This window comes from Pristiophorus japonicus, chromosome 7 (assembly GCF_044704955.1).
Source record: "Pristiophorus japonicus isolate sPriJap1 chromosome 7, sPriJap1.hap1, whole genome shotgun sequence".
Taxonomy (NCBI): domain Eukaryota; kingdom Metazoa; phylum Chordata; class Chondrichthyes; family Pristiophoridae; genus Pristiophorus; species Pristiophorus japonicus.
Genome location: NC_091983.1, coordinates 250,231,090 through 250,250,270, shown reverse-complemented (window position 1 = coordinate 250,250,270; position 19,181 = coordinate 250,231,090). Strand labels below are relative to the sequence as shown.

The following is a 19,181-nucleotide window of genomic DNA, read 5'->3' as shown; positions in this document are numbered from 1 at the left end:
ACTTACAGCAACAGAACTTACAGCAACAGGAGAACTTACAGCAACAGGGGAAGTTACAGCAACAGGTGAACTTACAGCAACAGAACTTACAGCAACAAGGGAACTTACAGCAACAGGGGAACTTACATTAGCAGGGGAACTTACAGCAGCAAGGGAACTTACAGAAACAGAACTTACAGAAACAGAACTTACAGCAACAGGGGAACTTACAGCAACAGAACCTACAGCCACAGGGGAACTTACAGCAACAGGAGAACTTATAGCAACAGGAGAACTCAGGTCAACAGCGGAACCTACAGCCATGATCTTGTTGAATAGCGGAGCAGGCTCGAGGGGCTAGATGGCCTCCTTCTGTTCCTAAATCTTATATTCTTATGTTCTAATAGGGGAACCTAGAGGAGCAGGAGAACTTACAGCAACAGGGGAACTTACACAAACAAGATAACTTACAGCCACATTGGAACGTTCAGCAACAGAACTTACAGCAGCAGGGGAACTCACAGCAACAAAACTTACAGCAACAGGGGAACGTACAGCAACAGGTGAACTTATAACAACAGAACTTACAGCAACAAGGGAACTTACAGCAACAAGGGAACTTACATTAGCAGTGGAACTTACAGAAACAGAACTTACAGCAACAGGGGAACTTACAGCAACAGAACTTACAGCAACAGGGGAACTTACAGCAACAGGTGAACTTACAGCAACAGAACTTACAGCAATAAGGGAACTTACAGCAACAGGGGAATTTACATTAGCAGGGGAACTTACAGCAGCAGGGGAACTTACAGAAACAGAACTTACAGCAACAGGGGAACTTACAGCAACAGAACTTACAGCAACAGGGGAACTTATAGCAAGATGGAGAACTTACAGCAACAGGGGAACCTACAGCCACAGGAGAACTTACAGCAACAGGGGAACTTACAGCAACAGGAGAACTTATAGCAACAGGAGAACTCAAATCAACAGCGGAACCTACAGCCATGATCTTGTTGAATGGCGGAGCAGGCTCGAGAGGCTAGATGGCCTACTCCTGTTCCTAATTCTTATATTCTTATGTTCTAATAGGGGAACCTAGAGGAGCAGGAGAACTTGCAGCAACAAGGGAACTTACAGCAGCAGGGGAACTCACAGCAACAGAACTTACAGCAACAGTGGAACGTACAACAACAGGGGAACTTACAGCAACAGAACTTACAGCAACAGGAGAACTTACAGCAACAAATGAATGTACAGCAACAGGGGGATTTACAGAAGCAGGAGACCTTACAGCGACAGGGGAACTTACAGTAACAGGGGAACTTATAGCCACAAGGCAACTTATAGCAACAGAGGAACTAACAGGAACAGGGGAAGTTACAGCAACAGAACTTACAGCAATAGAGGAACTTACAGCAGAGGGGAACTTACATCAACAGAGGAACTTACAGCACCAGAACTTACAGCACTCGGGTAACTTACAGCAACAGAACTTACAGCAACAGGAGAACTTACAGCAACAGAACTTACAGCAACAGGAGAACTTACAGCAACTGGAGAACTTACAGCAACAGGGGAACTTACAGCAACAGAACTAACAGCAACAGGGGAACTTACAGCAACAGAACTTACAGCAACAGGGAAACTTACAGCAACAGAATTCACAGCAACAGGAGAACTTACAGCAACAGGGGAACTTACAGCAACAGGGGAACTTACAGCAACAGAACTTACAGCAACAAGGGAACTTACAGCAACAGGGGAACTTACATTAGCAGGGGAACGTACAGCAGCAGGGGAACTTACAGAAACAGAACTTACAGCAACAGGGGAACTTAAAGCAACAGAACCTACAGCCACAGGGGAACTTATAGCAACAGGAGAACTCAGATCAACAGCGGAACCGACAGCCATGATCTTGTTGAATGGCGGAGCAGGCTCGAGGGGCTAGATGGCCTACTTCTGTTCCTAAATCTTATATTCTTATGTTCTAATAGGGGAACCTAGAGGAGACGGAGAACTTACAGCAACAGGGGAACTTACACCAACAAGATAACTTACAGCCACAGTGGAACGTTCAGCAACAGAACTTACAGCAGCAGGGGAACTCACAGCAACAAAACTTACAGCAACAGGGGAACTTACAGCAACAGGGGAACTTACATTAGCTGGGGAACTTCCAGCAGCAGGGGAACTTACAGAAACAGAACTTACAGCAACAGGGGAACTTACAGCAACAGAACTTACAGCAACAGGGGAACTTACAGCAACAGAACTTACAGCAACAGGGGAACTTACAGCAACAGGTGAACTTACAGCAACATAACTTACAGCAATAAGGGAACTTACAGCAACAGGGGAACTTACAGCAGCAGGGGAACTTACAGAAACAGAACTTACAGCAACAGGGGAATTACAGCAAAAGAACTTACAGCAACAGGGGAACTTATAGCAAGATGGAGAACTTACAGCAACAGGGGAACCTACAGCCACAGGAGAACTTACAGCAACAGGGGAACTTACTGCCACAGGGGAACTTACAGCAACAGGAGAACTTATAGCAACAGGAGAACTCATATCAACAGCGGAACCTATAGCCATGATCTTGTTGAATGGCAGAGCAGGCTCGAGGGGCTAGATGGCCTACTCCTGTTCCTAATTCTTATATTCTTACGTTCTAATAGCGGAACCTAGAGGAGCAGGAGAACTGGCAGCAACAAGGGAACTTACAGCCACAGTGGAACGTTCAGCAACAGAACTTACAGCAGCAGGGGAACTCACAGCATCAAAACTTACAGCAACAGGGGAATGTACAGCAACAGGGGAACTTACAGCAACAGGAGAACTTACAGCAACAGAACTTACAGCAACAGGAGAACTTACAGCAACAAGTGAATGTACAGCAACAGGGGGATTTACAAAAGCAGGAGACCTTACAGCGACAGGGGAACTTACAGTAACAGGGGAACTTATAGCCACAAGGCAACTTATAGCAACAAACGAACTAACAGGAACAGGGGAAGTTACGGCAACAGAACTTACAGCAATAGAGGAACTTACAGCAAAGGGGAACTTACATCAACAGAGGAACTTACAGCACCAGAACTTATAGCACGAGGATAACTTACAGCAACAGAACTTACAGCAACCGGAGAACTTACAGCAACTGGAGAACTTGCAGCAACAGGGGAACTTACAGCAACAGGGGAACTCAGATCAACAGCGGAACCTACAGCCATGATCTTGTTGAATGGCGGAGCAGGCTCGAGGGGCTAGATGGCCGACTCCTGTTCCTAATTCTTATATTCTTATGTTCTAGTAGGGGAAACTAGAGGAGCAGGAGTACTTACAGCAACAGGAGAACTTACAGCAACAGGAGAACTTCCAGCAACAAGGGAACCTACAACAACAGAACTTACAGCAACAGGGGAGCTTACAGCAACAGAACTTACAGCAACAGCGGAACTTACAGCAACAGGGTAATTTACAGCAACAGCGGAACTTACAGCAACAGGGTAATTTACAGCAACAGAGGAACTTACAGCAACAGGGGAACTTACAGCAACAGAACTTAAAGCAACATAACTTACAGCAACAGGGGAACTTACAGCAACAGGGGAACTTACAGCAACAGGGGAACTTGCAGCAACAGGGGAACTTGCAGCAACAGGGGAACTTAAAGCAACAAGAGAACCTACAACAACAGAACTTACAGCAACAGGGTAATTTACAGCAACAGGGGAACTTACAGCAACAGAACTTAAAGCAACATAACTTACAGCAACAGGAGAACTTACAGCAACAGGGGAACTTACAGCAACAGTGGAACTTACAGCAACAGAACTTAAAGCAACATAACTTACGGCAACAGGAGAACTTACAGCAACAGGAGAACTTACAGCAACAGGAGAACTTACAGCAACTGGGGAACTTGCAGCAACAGGAGAACTTACAGCAACTGGGGAACTCAGATCAACAGCGGAACCTACAGCCATGATCTTGTTGAATGGCGGAGCAGGCTCGAGGGGCTAGATGGCCGACTCCTGTTCCTAATTCTTATATTCTTATGTTCTAGTAGGGGAACCTAGAGGAGCAGGAGTACTTACAGCAACAGGAGAACTTACAGCAACAGGAGAACTTCCAGCAACAGGGGAACTTCCAGCAACAGGGGAACTTCCAGCAACAGGGGAAATTACAGCAACAGTACTTGCAGCAACGGGGAACTTACAGCAGCAGGGGAACTTACAGCAACAGAACTTACAGCAACAGGGGAACTTACAGCAACAGAACTAACAGCAACAGGGGAATTTACAGCAACAGAACTTACAGCAACAGGGGAACTTACAGCAACGGAAGTTGCAGCAACAGGGGAACTTACAGCAACAGAATTTACAGCAACAGGTGAACTTACAACAACAGGGGAACTTACAGCAACTGGGGAAGTTACAGCAACAGGAGAATTTACAGCAACAGAACTTACAGCAACAGGGGAACTTACAACAACAGAACTTATAGCAAGAGGAGAACTTAGCGCAACAGAACTTATAGCAACAGGGGAACTTACAGCAACAGGAGATCTTACAACAACAGAACTTACAGCAACAAGAGAACTTACAGCAACAGCGGAACTTACAGCAACAGGGGAAGTTACAGCAACAGGGGAACTTAGAGCAACAGGGGAACATCCAGCAACAGGGGAACTTACAGCAACAGGGGAACTTACAGCAACAGAACTTAAAGCAACATAACTTACAGCAACAGGAGAACTTACAGCAACAGGGGAACTTACAGCAACAGGGGAACTTACAGCAAGAGGGGAACTTACAGCAAGAGGGGAACTTCCAGCAACAAGGGAACCTACAACAACAGAACTTACAGCAACAGGGGAGCTTACAGCAACAGAACTTACAGCAACAGCGGAACTTACAGCAACAGGGTAATTTACAGCAACAGCGGAACTTACAGCAACAGGGTAATTTACAGCAACAGAGGAACTTACAGCAACAGGGGAACTTACAGCAACAGGGGAACTTAGAGCAACAGAACTTAAAGCAACATAACTTACAGCAACAGGAGAACTTACAGCAACAGGAGAACTTACAGCAACAGGGGAACTTGCAGCAACAGCGGAACTTGCAGCAACAGGGGAACTTAAAGCAACAGGGGAACTTACAGCAACAAGGGAACCTACAACAACAGAACTTACAGCAACAGGGTAATTTACAGCAACAGAGGAACTTACAGCAACAGGGGAACTTACAGCAACAGAACTTAAAGCAACATAACTTACGGCAACAGGAGAACTTACAGCAACAGGAGAACTTACAGCAACAGGAGAACTTACAGCAACAGGGGAACTTACAGCAACAGGGGAACTTGCAGCAACAGGGGAACTTAAAGCAACAGGGGAACTTACAGCAACAAGGGAACCTACAACAACAGAACTTACAGCAACAGAACTTGCAGCAACAGCGGAACTTGCAGCAACAGGGGAACTTACAGCAACAGGGAAACTTACATAGAAACATAGAAAGTAGGTGCAGGAGTAGGCCATTCGGCCCTTCGAGCCTGCACCACCATTCAATATGATCATGGCTGATCATGCAACTTCAGTACCTCATTCCTGCTTTCTCTCCATACCCCTTGATTTCTTTAACCATAAGGGCCACATGCATCTCCCTTTTGAATATATCTAACGAAGTGGCCTGAACAACTTTCTGTGGTAGAGAATTCCACAGGTTCACAATTTTCTGAGTCAAGAAGTTTCTCCTCATCTCGGTCCTAAATGGCTTACTCCTTATCCTTAGACTGTGTCCCCTGGTTCCGGACGTGCCCAACATCGGGAACATTCTTCCTGCATCTAACCAGTCCAATCCCGTCAGAATTTTACATGTTTCTATGAGATCCCCTCTCATTCTTCTAAATTCCACTGAATATAAGCCTAGTCGATCCAGTCGTTCTTCATATGACAGTCCAGCCATCCCGGTAATCAGTCTGGTGAACCTTCCCTGCATTCTCTCAATAGCAAGAATGTCCTTCCTCAGATTAGGAGACCAAAACTGCACACAATACTCTAGGTGAGGTCTCACCAAGGCCCTGTACAACTGCAGTAAGACCTCCCTGCTCCTATACTCAAATCCTCTCGCAATGAAGGGCAGCATCCATTTGCTTTCTTTGCTGCCTGCTGCACCTGCATGCCTACCTTCAATGACTGATGTAACATGACACCCCGGTCTCGTTGCACCTCCCCTTTTATTATTCTGTCACCATTCAGATAATAATCTGCCTTCCTGTTTTTGCCACCAAAGTGGATAACCTCACAGTTATCCACATTATACTGCATCTGCCATGCATTTGCCTAACCTGTCCAAGTCACCCTGTAGCCTCTTAGCATCCTCCTCACAGCTCACACTGCCACCCAGCTTAGTGTCATCTGCAAACTTGGAGATATTACGCTCAATTCCTTCGTCTAAATCATGAATTATTGTAAATAGCTGGGGTCCCAGCACTGAACCCTGCAGCACCCCACTGGTCACTGCCTGCCATTCTGAAAAGGACCCGTTTATTCCAACTCTTTGCCTTCTGTCTGCCAACCAGTTCTCTATCCACATCAGTACATTACCCCCAATACCATGTGCATTAACTTACAGCAACAGAAGTTACAGCAACAGGGGAACTTATAGCAACAGGGGAACTTATAGCAACAGAAGTTACAGCAACAGAAGTTACAGCAACAGGGGAACTTATAGCAACAGGGGAACTTTTTGCAACAGGGGAACTTACAGCAACGGGAAAACTTTCAGCAACAGGGGAACTTAGAGGGGAACTTACAGCAACAGGGGAACTTACAGCAACAAAACTTACAGCAACAGGGGAACTTACAGCTACAGGCGAACGTACAGCAACAGGGAAACTTACAGCAACAGGGGAACTCACAGCAACAGAACTTACAGCAACAGGGAACTTACAGCAGCTTCAATGTTAATCTTTCTATTGATTACTTTGATGTGATCTTCTGGGTTAATTGTTGCTATTTGATATTTAGAAGTGATATTCTGCGTTCATCTTTGTCTTTTATTACTCAGAACCTCTTTACTCAGAGAGTGTTTAGAAGTTGGAACTTGCTTCCACAAGGACTCCTTGAGGCGAGTACGATAGATAATTTATGGGGAAGTTGGATAAACACACAAGGGAGAAAGGAATGGCAGGATATGTTGATAGGGTGAGAGGAGGCTCGTGTGGAGCATAAACACCAGCATAGGCTTGTTGGGCTGAATGGCCTGTTTGTGTGCTGTAATTGATATTCTGGGCTAATCTTTGCCATTTATTATTTTACATTCTTGGTTGAACGTCTCCCTTTAATTACCTTTTTTGAAGCTAACGCTAAGCACATGAAGTGGAAAATCTTCCATTCCCCAGCACTTAAAAATCCTCATCTTGAAAGTGAAGTTCACAACAAAGGGTGGTTTGAAATGAGTAAACATCAGTGCTGATTCCGCCGTTTTCCCCCCACACAGAAAGGAATATTTCCTACCTCTTCAATATCCACCTGAGTGAAGTAGGTGTTGGCCACTCTGAGCTGGGCCTCCTTGGGCCACCGGTCATACCAGTCAATGGTGGAGCAGTTGGCCAGCGAAGGGTTCATCCGACAACGCACACGGAACATTGAGCCGGTTGGGCTGAGAACCAGGGCGATGTGCAGATTGTCGTGTACACGCTGTAAGGGAAATCGATGAACATAAACACACGGTAAGTGGAATAGCCAGTGCTGCACACCGAGCGATTCTGCCCAGGCTAGCCGCTTTCCGCAATCTCTCATTTCTCCTGCTGCTTCTAAGATTGACTCTGTTTTTGCCAAGAGCAGAACAGGAGAGTGTAGTTACACGGTTACTTCGTGTCACTTGGCAGTGACCTTCATGTGCACAATGACACAAGACTGACAGTGTGGGCTGGTTTCTCCTCCTCCCGCCACAGGAGGATCAGAGAGGGACTTCCACCGTCATCCTGACCTTGCCCTGACCCCTAAAGATGGATCACTCTGAACTTCCCAGATTGTTTGTTAAAGCAGTAAAACTGGGACTGGGTAGGGCAGTGGGTCAGACACTGACCTTTCACCTTCTGGGACCTGGAGTCAGATCCAGCCTCAGACAGTGGGGCTGTAAGTCGCTGGAGAATTACCAGCAACGATGTCTCCGCAAGATCCTGCAAATCCCCCGGGAGGACAGACGCACCAACGTTTGAGTCCTCAACCAGGCCAACACGCTCGAGCAGCTCCATTAGGTGGACCACATAGTCCGCATGCCTGACACAAGACTCCCAAAGCAAGCGCTCTACTCGGAACTCCTTCACGGCAAGTGAGCCCCAGGTGGGCAGAGGAAACGTTTCAAGGACACCCTCAAAGCCAACGTGATAAAATGCAACATTCCCACCGACACCTGAGAGTCCCTGGCCAAAGACCGCCCTAAGTGGAGGAGGTGCATTCGGGAGGGCGCTGAGCAACTCGAGTCAGTTTCGATAAGGGGATAAGGGGTTATGGGGAGCGGGCGGGGAAGTGGAGTTGAGTCCATGATCAGATCAGCCATGATCCTATTGAATGGTGGAGCAGGTTCGAGGGGCCCTATGACCTACTCCTGCTCCTCTTTCTTATGTTCTTATGAGTCTCGTCGCCGAGAGCATGCAGAAAACAGGCACAGGCAGCGGAAGAAGCGTGCGGCAAACCAGTCCCACTCACCCTTTCCTTCAACCGCTGTCTGTCCCGCCTGTGAGAGACTGTGGTTCCTGTATTGGACTGTTCAGTCACCTAAGAACTCACTTTTAGAGTGGAAGCAAGTCTTCCTCAATTTCGAGGGACTGCCTATGATGATAATGACAGTTGCACTGTGTTATTCTGATTTTTGCCTCTCCCTGGTCCAGGGGCACCAGATTTGTAACAAGCGCTGCCCCAGATGAGAGCAACTAACTGAACACAGACGAGAGACTAAAACTGGGACGGTTCTGGTCTGTGTGGACTGATGGCCCCATGCCGTCCCCTTTTCATGGTTCTGGGATTCCCTGCCATACCCAACATTTACGCTCCATCCAAGCACAGCATTGGCCCAAAAGAGGAGTAAACAGTTTTTGTACCTTAGCTGTGCATGTTGTAGATGTGGGGAAATGTAGGGTGGACAAGTGAGAACTCTACCTCCGTTATAGCAGCAGCAGAAACCATTAACACAGCCATTAATGGGGCAGTGTAGACTGATCTTCACTCTGTATCTAACTGCCCGATACCGGGGGCCTGAGATGGAAGTGGACTCTCCAGTACTCTCCGGTCAATCAGCATTGACGTCAATCATGTCGAAAAACAAACCTTTTCTTTTTTAAGATGAGAGCAGAGAGAACTCGTCTGTTGCCCAGTCCTCGCTCTATTCCTGCCGTACAAACTAGCCTGGAATTAGGCAACAGATTGAAAGCATTTACTGATGATCCAGTGTAGCTCAATGAGTTTAAACAATGGGTCAGAGATTCAGAAAAGAGAAGACTGAGGGGTGACCTGATGAAAATTTTGGAAGTGTTTGGTAGGAAAAAATAAAGAAGTTGTTTCCACCTGCGGAAGTGACCAAAACTGGGGGCCATCAATATAAGATGGTCACCAATAAATCCAACCGGGATTTCAGGAGAAACTTCTTCCCCAGAGAGTGGTGAGAGTGCAGAACTCACTACCATACAGAGTAGTTGAGGTGAATAGCATAGAGGTATTTATGGGGAAGCTGGATAAACACATGAGGGAGAAAGTAGATGCTGAGGGGTGAGATGAAGAGGGTTGGGGGAGGCACGTGTGGAGCACCAACACCAGCTCGGACCAATTGTTTCCGTGCTGTAAATTCAATGGAACTCATGACCACCCAATCTTCCAGCGTGAAGTCAGCATTAGACCTAAAACTGCGGCGGACGCCATATTGGCTTGGGCAACTTTTGGTCGTCAAGACGCCCACAAGAAGGTGGCTCCTGCAATATGCCATTTGTGGGACACTGAATGCAAAACTGCGGTACTAAAAGTGCTCCTCTAGGCGCCGTTGCCCGCGTGGCTCCACCCAAACTGCCGAGCGGCACAGTGTGGGAGTCGGCTGGTTTCCCCGTCCGCCCTGACTGGCGAGCTGCAGCGGGGCACACGGTTGGAGCCTGCAGCTCACTGCCGCAATTAAAATGAGGCCCAAGGTCAAGCTTGGGCTCGGGCCTTCGGTTGGCACGGACTGGGGTGTGGAGCCATCGCTCCGCCAAACTCGCGCCTATTTGCCCATGAGTTTACACAAAGGCTGGTTTAAAATATTGCAAAATTCCCATGAAACTTATGCACAGCATTGGTCTCCTTATCTGAGGACGGTCATACTTACCTTCGAGGGGGTGCAACGAAGGTTCACTAGATTGATCCCTGGGATGAGTAGCTTGTGAGGAGCGATTGAGTAGAATGGGCCTATATTCTCTTGAGTTTAGATGATTCTGAGAGAGATTGACCGGGTTGATGCTGGGAGGCTGTTTCCTCTGACTGGAGAGTCTAGATTTCGACCATAGTCTCAGGATCAGGGGTCGGCCATTCAGATGAGGAGGAATTTCTTCACTCAGAGGGTTGTGAATCTTTGGACTTCTCTGCCCCTGAGGGCTGTGGACGCTGAATCGTTGAATATATTCAACACTGAGATTGATAGATTTATGGACTCTAGCGGAATCAAGGGATACGGGGATCAGGCGGGAAAGTGGAGCTGAGGTTGAAGATCATCAACGATCTTAATAAACAGTGTGGGAACAAGGGTTCACTATTCTTTCTGCGCAGTCTGTGAGACCAACACATGCAGGGGTAGAAGTTAAAACAGTTTCCTGCAGAGCATGAGTTGTAAATTGGCTAAGGGGATTTTAAAGAAAGGATATCGTCATGGGAAAGATAATAGAATGTGTAAGAGTCATTTTATGATCAACTTGATATCTCTGTTTAGGGAGTGGAAAGTTTTACTGCAGCTGTAATTTAATTAGAAGAGTTGAGGGCATTGTTATTCAGTTAATTTTGTTAATCATGTGGCATTTGTATGTATCGTTGAGGTGCCATGATTTATTGGGAGCATGCATGGAATGTAGTGATCAAAGGTAAAATTCATATAAGAAATGTAAAGGATCCCATGTGATCCAGGGCAAAGTGGCAAGTTGGATCCAAAATTGGCTCAGAGGCAGGAAGCAACAGGTAATGGTCGAAGGGTGTTTTTGTGACTGGAAGGATGTTTCCAGTGGGGTTCCGCAGGGCTCGGTGCTGGGTCCCTTGCTTTTTGTGATATACATCAATGATCTAGACTTGAATATAGGGAGTATGATTAAGAAGTTTGCAGATGATACTAAAATTGGCTGTGTGGTTGATAATGAAGAAGAAAGCTGCGGACTGCAGGAAGATATCGATCAACTGATCAGGTGGGCAGAACAATAACAAATCCGGAGAAGTGTGAGGTAATGCATTTGGGGAGGGCTAACAAGGAAAGGGAATACACATTAAATGGTAGGAAACTGAGAAGTGTAGAGGAACAAATGGTCCTTGGAGTTGCATGTCCACAGATCCCTGAAGATAGCAGGCCAGGTAGATAAGGTGGTTAAGAAGGCAAACGGAATACTTGCCTTTATTAGCCGAGGCATAGAATACACGAGCAGGGAGGTTATGCTTGAACTGTATAAAACACTGGTTAGACCACAGCTGGAGTACTGCGTGCAGTTCTGGTCACTGCATTACAGGAAGGATGTGATTGCACTGGAGAGGGTACAGAGGAGATTTACGGGGATGTTGCTGGGAGTGGAGAATCTTAGCTATGAGGACAGATTGGATAGGCTGGGTTTGTTCTCATTGGAACAGGGGAGGCTGAGGGGAGACCTCATTGAGGTGTATAAAATTATGAGGGGCTTAGATATAGTGCATAGAAATGGCCTATTTCCCGAAGCAGAGTGGTCAACAACCAGGGGGCATAAATTTAAAGTAAATGGTAAAAGGGTTAGAGGGGATTTGAGGGGAAATTTCTTCATACAGAGGGTTGTGGGGGTCTAGAACTCACTGCCTGAAAGGTTGGTAGAGGCAGAAACCCTTACCACATAAAAAAAATACTTGGATATGCACCTGAAGTGCCGTAGCCTACAGGGTTACGGACCTAGAGCTGGAAAGTGGGATTAGAAACATAGAAACATAGAAACATAGAAACATAGAAACATAGAAAACATAGAAACATAGAAAACATAGAAACATAGAAACATAGAAACATAGAAACATAGAAACATAGAAACATAGGCTGGATAGCCTCTTGTTGACCGGCGTGGACATGATAGGCCGAAATGGCCTCCTTCTAAAGTTATTTGATTCAATGACATTGTTTAGCAGCTCACACTGGAATCATGGACAGTGTGATGTCTCAGCAGCTCACTCACACTGGTTTTGTGAAGTGTGTGTGTCTCAGCAGCTCTCATACTGGTTTGTGTGGTATGAAAAGACATGTGCACTCATACTGGTTTTGGATAGTATGAGATTTCAATAAAGACCTGATCCTGCATTACTACAGCAGAGTGTGTGGGTAATCTGACGTTTAAAGCAACGCAACGGAAAAGAACAAAAAAGCAGACCAACAAATGGAGCAGCAGGTTCAAGCGGCTGTATGGCCGATTTCCTACTCCTAATTCTTATGTTCTTATCTTTTCCAATTTTTGATGTTCTTTAAAACATCAGGATGCAACTTATAAACCAATATCTAACATGGTTACTGTAATGGGGTGCAACAATTGGCAACCAGTAACTAGTGGGGTGCCGCAGGGAGTGCTGGGACCCTAACTATTTACAATCTATATTAACGACTTGGATGAAGGGACTGAGTGTAATGTAGCCAAGTTTGCTGACGATACAAAGATGGGAGGAAAAACAATGTGTGAAGAGGACACAAAAAATCATCAAAAGGACATACAGGCTAAGTGAGTGGGCAAAAATTTGGCAGATGGAGTATAGTGTTGGAAAGTGTGAGGTTATGCACTTTGGCAGAAAAAATCAAAGAGTAAGTTATTATTTAAATGGAGAAAGATTGCAAAGTGCCGCAGTACAGCAGGACCTGGGGGTACTTGTGCACGAAACGCAAAAGTATAGTATGCGGGTACAGCAAGTGATCAGGAAGGCCAATGGAATCTTGGCCTTTATTGCAAAGGGGATGGAGTATAAAAGCAGGGAAGTCTTGCTACAGTTATACAGGGTATTGGTGAGGCCACACCTGGAATACTGCGTGCAGTTTTGGTTTCCATATTTACGAAATGATATACTTGCTTTGGAGGCAGTTCAGAGAAGGTTCACTCGGTTGATTCCGGAGATGAGGGGGTTGACTTATGAGGAAAGGTTGAGTAGGTTGGGCCTCTACTCATTGGAATTCAGAAGAATGAGAGGTGATCTTATCGAAACGTATAAGATTATGAGGGGGCTTGACAAGGTGGATGCGGAGAGGATGTTTCCACTGATGGGGGAGACTAGAACTAGGGGGCATGATCTTAGAATAAGGGGCTGCCCATTTAAAACTGAGATGAGGAGAAATGTTTTCTCTCAGAGGGTTGTAAATCTGTGGAATTCGTTGCTGGGACATTGAATAAATTTAAGACAGAAATAAACAGTTTCTTAAACGATAAGGGGATAAGGGGTTATGGGGAGCGGGCGGGAAGTGGAGCTGAGTCCATGACCGAATCAGCCATGATCGTATTAAATGGCGGAGCAGGCTCGAGGGGCCGTATGGCCTACCCCTGCTCCTATTTCTTATGTTCTTATGTTCTTATATAGACTGGTGCAAAATAATTGTTAGATCTTATGGTTAACGTCTTTCGCTGTTTTCATGCCAGGATCAGGCTGTGCAAGTGGTGTCAGCTCTTAATGTTGTCGCCGAGGCTGTCACAGGTAAACAAAGTAGAGAAACAGATCTTACAGGCATTCTTGGTGACTATCTTATATTTATGATCTCTAGTTCTATACGTCTACCCTATGGAACCTCTTTATGTGGGCGGTGAGTTCCACACTGTAACAATAACATAGAAACATAGAAACATAGAAAATAGGTGCAGGAGCAGGCCATTCAGCCCTTCTAGCCTGCACCGCCATTCAATGAGTTCATGGCTGAACATGAAACTTCAGTACCCCCTTCCTGCTTTCTCGCCATAACCCTTGATCCCCCGAGTAGTAAGGACTTCATCTAACTCCCTTTTGAATATATTTAGTGAATTGGCCTCAACTACTTTCTGTGGTAGAGAATTCCACAGGTTCACCACTCTCTGGGTGAAGAAGTTTCTCCTCATCTCGGTCCTAAATGGCTTACCCCTTATCCTCAGACTGTGACCCCTGGTTCTGGACTTCCCCAACATTGGGAACATTCTTTCTGCATCTAACCTGTCTAAACCCGTCAGAATTTTAAACGTTTCTATGAGGTCCCCTCTCATTCTTCTGAACTCCAGTGAATACAAGCCCAATTGATCCAATCTTTCTTGATAGGTCAGTCCCGCCATCCCGGGAATCAGTCTGGTGAACCTTCGCTGCACTCCCTCAATAGCAAGAATGTCCTTCCTCAAGTTAGGAGACCAAAACTGTACACAATACTCCAGGTGTGGCCTCACCAAGGCCCTGTACAACTGTAGCAACACCTCCCTGCCCCTGTATTCAAATCCCCTCGCTATGAAGGCCAACATGCCATTTGCTTTCTTAACCGCCTGCTGTACCTGCATGCCAACCTTCAATGACTGATGTACCATGACACCCAGGTCTCGTTGCACCTTCCCTTTTCCTAATCTGTCACCATTCAGATAATAGTCTGTCTCTCTGTTTTTACCACCAAAGTGGATAACCTCACATTTATCCACATTATACTTCATCTGCCATGCATTTGCCCACTCACCTAACCTATCCAAGTCACTCTGCAGCCTAATAGCATCCTCCTCGCAGCTCACACTGCCACCCAACTTAGTATCATCCGCAAATTTGGAGATACTGCATTTAATCCCCTCGTCTAAATCATTAATGTACAATGTAAACAGCTGGGGCCCCAGCACAGAACCTTGCGGCACTCCACTAGTCACTGCCTGCCATTCTGAAAAGTACCCGTTTACTCCTACTCTTTGCTTCCTGTCTCTTTCTCTTTCTTTCTTTAAGATGCAAGAATGTGTGAGAACCGACATCACAGCTCTGCATTGCTTCCGATGTGGGAATGTAAGGGTGCCCTGAATTCTCACGTGGCAGGGGTTGGGAAGCCAGGCCCCCCCCCCCACCTGCAGGAAGAAGTGGTAGACTGCATCCCTGTCATCGGGCAGATTGGCAGCACCCTCTTGGCTCTTCAGCTCCATGATGATGTTGTCCAACTCCTCGCTGTCAAACAGGCCGGGCAGCTGGCCTGAGTTCATGATACAGTTGATGTCCTGTAGAAAGGTGTCCTGTACACAGACAGAAAGAAGGCACAAATCCGATTAACTGGGCTCCACCTGGCTCAGGTGCACACAACGTCCCCTCCAACACTGCTGCAGCCCATTGCCTGCCCTGTTTACTCCCGTGTGATGGTGACTGCGTTGAAGACCCCACTTCTCCCCGCCACCCCATACACATTAACTGCAGCCAACTTTGGATCTGTGGTCATAATCCCACCACTGAGTCAGATGGTGAAAGGTTCAACTCCTGCTCCAGACAGTCCCGGCCAGCCGGATAGCCTCCTCTGGACGGTGACCACTGGCTCAGTGGAAGCATTCCCTCATCACAGTCTGAAGGGATGGGTTGATGCCCCATTCAGAAAGCCCCAATGAGTGGAGCAGTGACTCTGAAGCAGGGGTACTGGTGCTTGCCCCCACCCAGGTGGGGCTCCAGGCTTGGTTGCAGTCACTTAGGACAAGGTATTCAAGAGGAAGGCAATGGAATCCACCTCATCTACTCCTCCCCAGTAAGTGGCTTAAGAATCTGCAGACCCTCTCCTTCCTCTCCCGCGTACCTTCTCCGCTTTCCCTTTTCTCCTACAAACCCTTCCCGCTCTCCTTCCACTCCTGCAAAGCTTCCCTGCTGAGACACCAGCGAGTTCACAAATGACTGCAGGGTTTGGATTCTGCTATTGTTGCTACTGTTATTCACATCCTAATTGTTATATATGTGGACTTGTATTTACTCTGTACAGCCGCTAGAATCCCAAGAGATCCCATAAACCCTTGCGAACACAGGTATTTAAGGAGGCTTCACAGGTTGGAGAGGCACTCTGGAGACCTGCAATAAAAGACTAAGGTCACACTTTACTTTGAGCTCACAGTGTTCAGTCTGACTCTTTCTCCATACACAACACTAATGAACTGTGTTCATTCTGTTAGTTGCCATTTGTTTCTGCTGGTGTTAATAACTCTTCAACTAGGCTGGAGTGTAATATTTTGATATTTCAAATAATAGATGTTGATATTTGATGTCTCCAAGATAAGAGGTGACTAATTGATGTCCTATTTCTGACTGCTCCATTTTGGATCAGGGCGCAGGGATGGTGAGAGATCGGGGCCCAGGAGCGTCGTGATCAGGGCCCAGGAGAGGCGAGGGTTTGGGGCCCAGGAGAGGTGAGGGCCCAGGGGTAACACGGGCCAGCCCACACTACGATATGCAGAGCTTGGTCTCCAGTCGTCTTGGTTAACCCTTGCCACGGGTCAAGACCAAGCTCTGTCAAGCCCGTGTGGTGGCTGGTGTGCAACGGCCACCCCAGAAAAGAATCCATGCAAAGGCATCTTCCACCCTTCAGTATGTAGTTCGGGACCTAGAATGACAGGTCCCTCATTGAAACACCTGTGAACTTTGGTGGTAAAAACAGAGAGACAGACTATTATGTGAATGGCGACAGATTAGGAAAAGGGGAGGTGCAACGAGACCTGGGTGTCATGGTACATCAGTCATTGAAGGTTGGCATGCAGGTACAGCAGGCAGTTAAGAAAGCAAATGGCATGCTGGCCTTCATCATAGGGGCAGGGAGGTGTTACTACAGTTGTACAGGGCCTTGGTGAGGCCACACCTGGAGTATTGTGTGCAGTTTTGGTCTTCTAACTTGAGGAAGGACATTCTTGCTATTGAGGGAGTGCAGCAAAGGTTCACCAGACTGATTCCCGGGATGGCGGGACTGACATATCAAGAAAGACTGGATCAACTGGGCTTGTATTCACTGGAGTTCAGAAGAATGTGAGGGGATCTCAGAGAAACATTTAAAATTCTGACGGGTTTAGACAGGTTAGATGCAGGAAGAATGTTCCCAATGTTGGGGAAATCCAGAACCAGGGGTCACAGTCTAAGGATAAGGGGTAAGCCATTTAGGACCGAGATGAGGAGAAACTTCTTCACACAGAGAGTTGTGAACCTGTGGAATTCTCTACCACAGAAAAATTTTGAGGCCAATTCACTAAATATATTCAAAAAGGAGTTAGATGAAGTCCTTACTACTCGAGGGATCAAGGGGTATGGTGAGAAAGCAGGAATGGGGTACTGAAGTTGTATGTTCAGCCATGAACTCATTGAATGGCGGTGCAGGCTAGAAGGGCCGAATGGCCGACTCCTGCACCTATTTTCTATGTAACTCATCCATTTTTGGTGTGGAAGCAAGTCATCCTCGATACAAGGTTCTGCCTAATACTATACTATACCTTCCCCACTTTGTCCCGCCGCATTCCCTCCTCTCCTGCAGACTCTCCCAGCTCTCCCTCCTCTCCTACAAACCCTCCCGCTCTCCTTCCACTCCCGCGTACCTTCCCCACTTTGTCCCGCCCCCCGCATTCCCTCCTCTCCTGCAGAACATTTCCCCTCTCCCTCCTCTCCTGTGGACTCTCCCCACTCTCCCCCATTCCCGTTCTCCCACTTCTCCTTCAGAGCCGAACCCTCTCAATCCTCTCCTGCAGACCCTAAACTCTCTCCCTTCTTTCCTGTGGACCCTCCCTGCTCTGAGGGAGTGCTGCACTGTCGGGGGGCAGTACTGAGGGAGTGCTGCACTGTCGGTGGGGCAGTACTGAGGGAGTGCTGCACTGTCGGAGGGGCAGTACTGAGGGAGTGCTGCACTGTCGGAGGGGCAGTACTGAGGGAGCGCAGCACTGTCGGGGGGTAGTACTGAGGGAGTGCCGCACTGTCGGAGGGACAGTACTGAGGGAGTGCCGCACTGTCAAAGGGGCATTACTGAGAGAGCACTGCACTGTCAGAAGGACAGTACTGAGGGAGTGCCGCACTGTCGGAGGGGCAATACTGAGGGAGTGCCGCACTGTCGGAGGGGCAGTACTAGGGGAGTGTTGCACTGTTGAAGGGGCAACACTGAGGGAATGCTCCACTGTCGGAGGGTCAGTACTAAGTGACTGCTGCACTGTCGGAGGGACAGTCCTGAGCAAGTGCTGCACTATTGGAGGGTCAGTAATGAGGAAATGCTGCACAGTTGGAAGGGCAGTATTGAGGGAGTGCTGCACTGTTGGAGGGACAGTACTGAGGGAGTGCTGCACTATCGGAGGGTCAGTACTGAGGGAGTGCCGCACTGTCGGAGGGGCAGTACTGAGGGAGTGCCGCACTGTCGGAGGGGCAGTACTGGGGGAGTGCCGCACTGTCGGAGGGGCAACACTGAGGGAATGCTCCACTGTCGGAGGGTCAGTACTAAGAGAGCGCTGCACTGTCGGAGGGACAGTCCTGAGCGAGTGCTGCACTATCGGAGGGTCAGTAATGAGGAAATGCTGCACAGTTGGAAGGGCAGTATTGAGGGAGTGCTGCACTGTTGGAGGGACTGTACTGAGGGAATGCTGCACTATCGGAGGGTCAGTACTGAGGGAGTGCCGCACTGTCGGAGGGGCAGTACTGAGGGAGTGCCGCACTGTCGGAGGGGCAGTACTGGGGGAGTGCCGCACTGTCGGAGGGGCAACACTGAGGGAATGCTCCACTGTCGGAGGGTCAGTACTAAGAGAGCGCTGCACTGTCGGAGGGACAGTCCTGAGCGAGTGCTGCACTATCGGAGGGTCAGTAATGAGGAAATGCTGCACAGTTGGAAGGGCAGTATTGAGGGAGTGCTGCACTGTTGGAGGGACAGTACTGAGGGAGTGCTGCACTATCGGAGGGTCAGTAATGAGGAAATGCTGCACTGTTAGAAGGGCAGTACTGAGGGAGCACCGCACTGTTGGAGTTGCTGTATTTCAGATGAGACGTTAAACCGGGCACC

At 47.6% G+C, this 19,181-nt stretch overlaps 1 protein-coding gene across 3 annotated transcripts in view; it reads right to left on the bottom strand.

The window, feature by feature from the left end:
• The window catches only part of LOC139267496 (dynein axonemal heavy chain 6-like), a 729,921-nt gene that overhangs the window by 684,930 nt on the left and 25,810 nt on the right, over positions 1 to 19,181 (bottom strand). For 2 of the 3 annotated variants that reach the window (XM_070885895.1, XM_070885898.1), the window contains exons 4-5: positions 15,265 to 15,426; positions 7,520 to 7,702 (exon numbers count right to left, since the gene is read on the bottom strand). In XM_070885895.1, coding sequence (XP_070741996.1) covers positions 7,520 to 7,702; positions 15,265 to 15,426 — 345 coding nt within the window. The remainder of the gene's footprint in view (positions 1 to 7,519; positions 7,703 to 15,264; positions 15,427 to 19,181) is intronic. The other variant, XM_070885896.1, reaches the window with a different exon arrangement.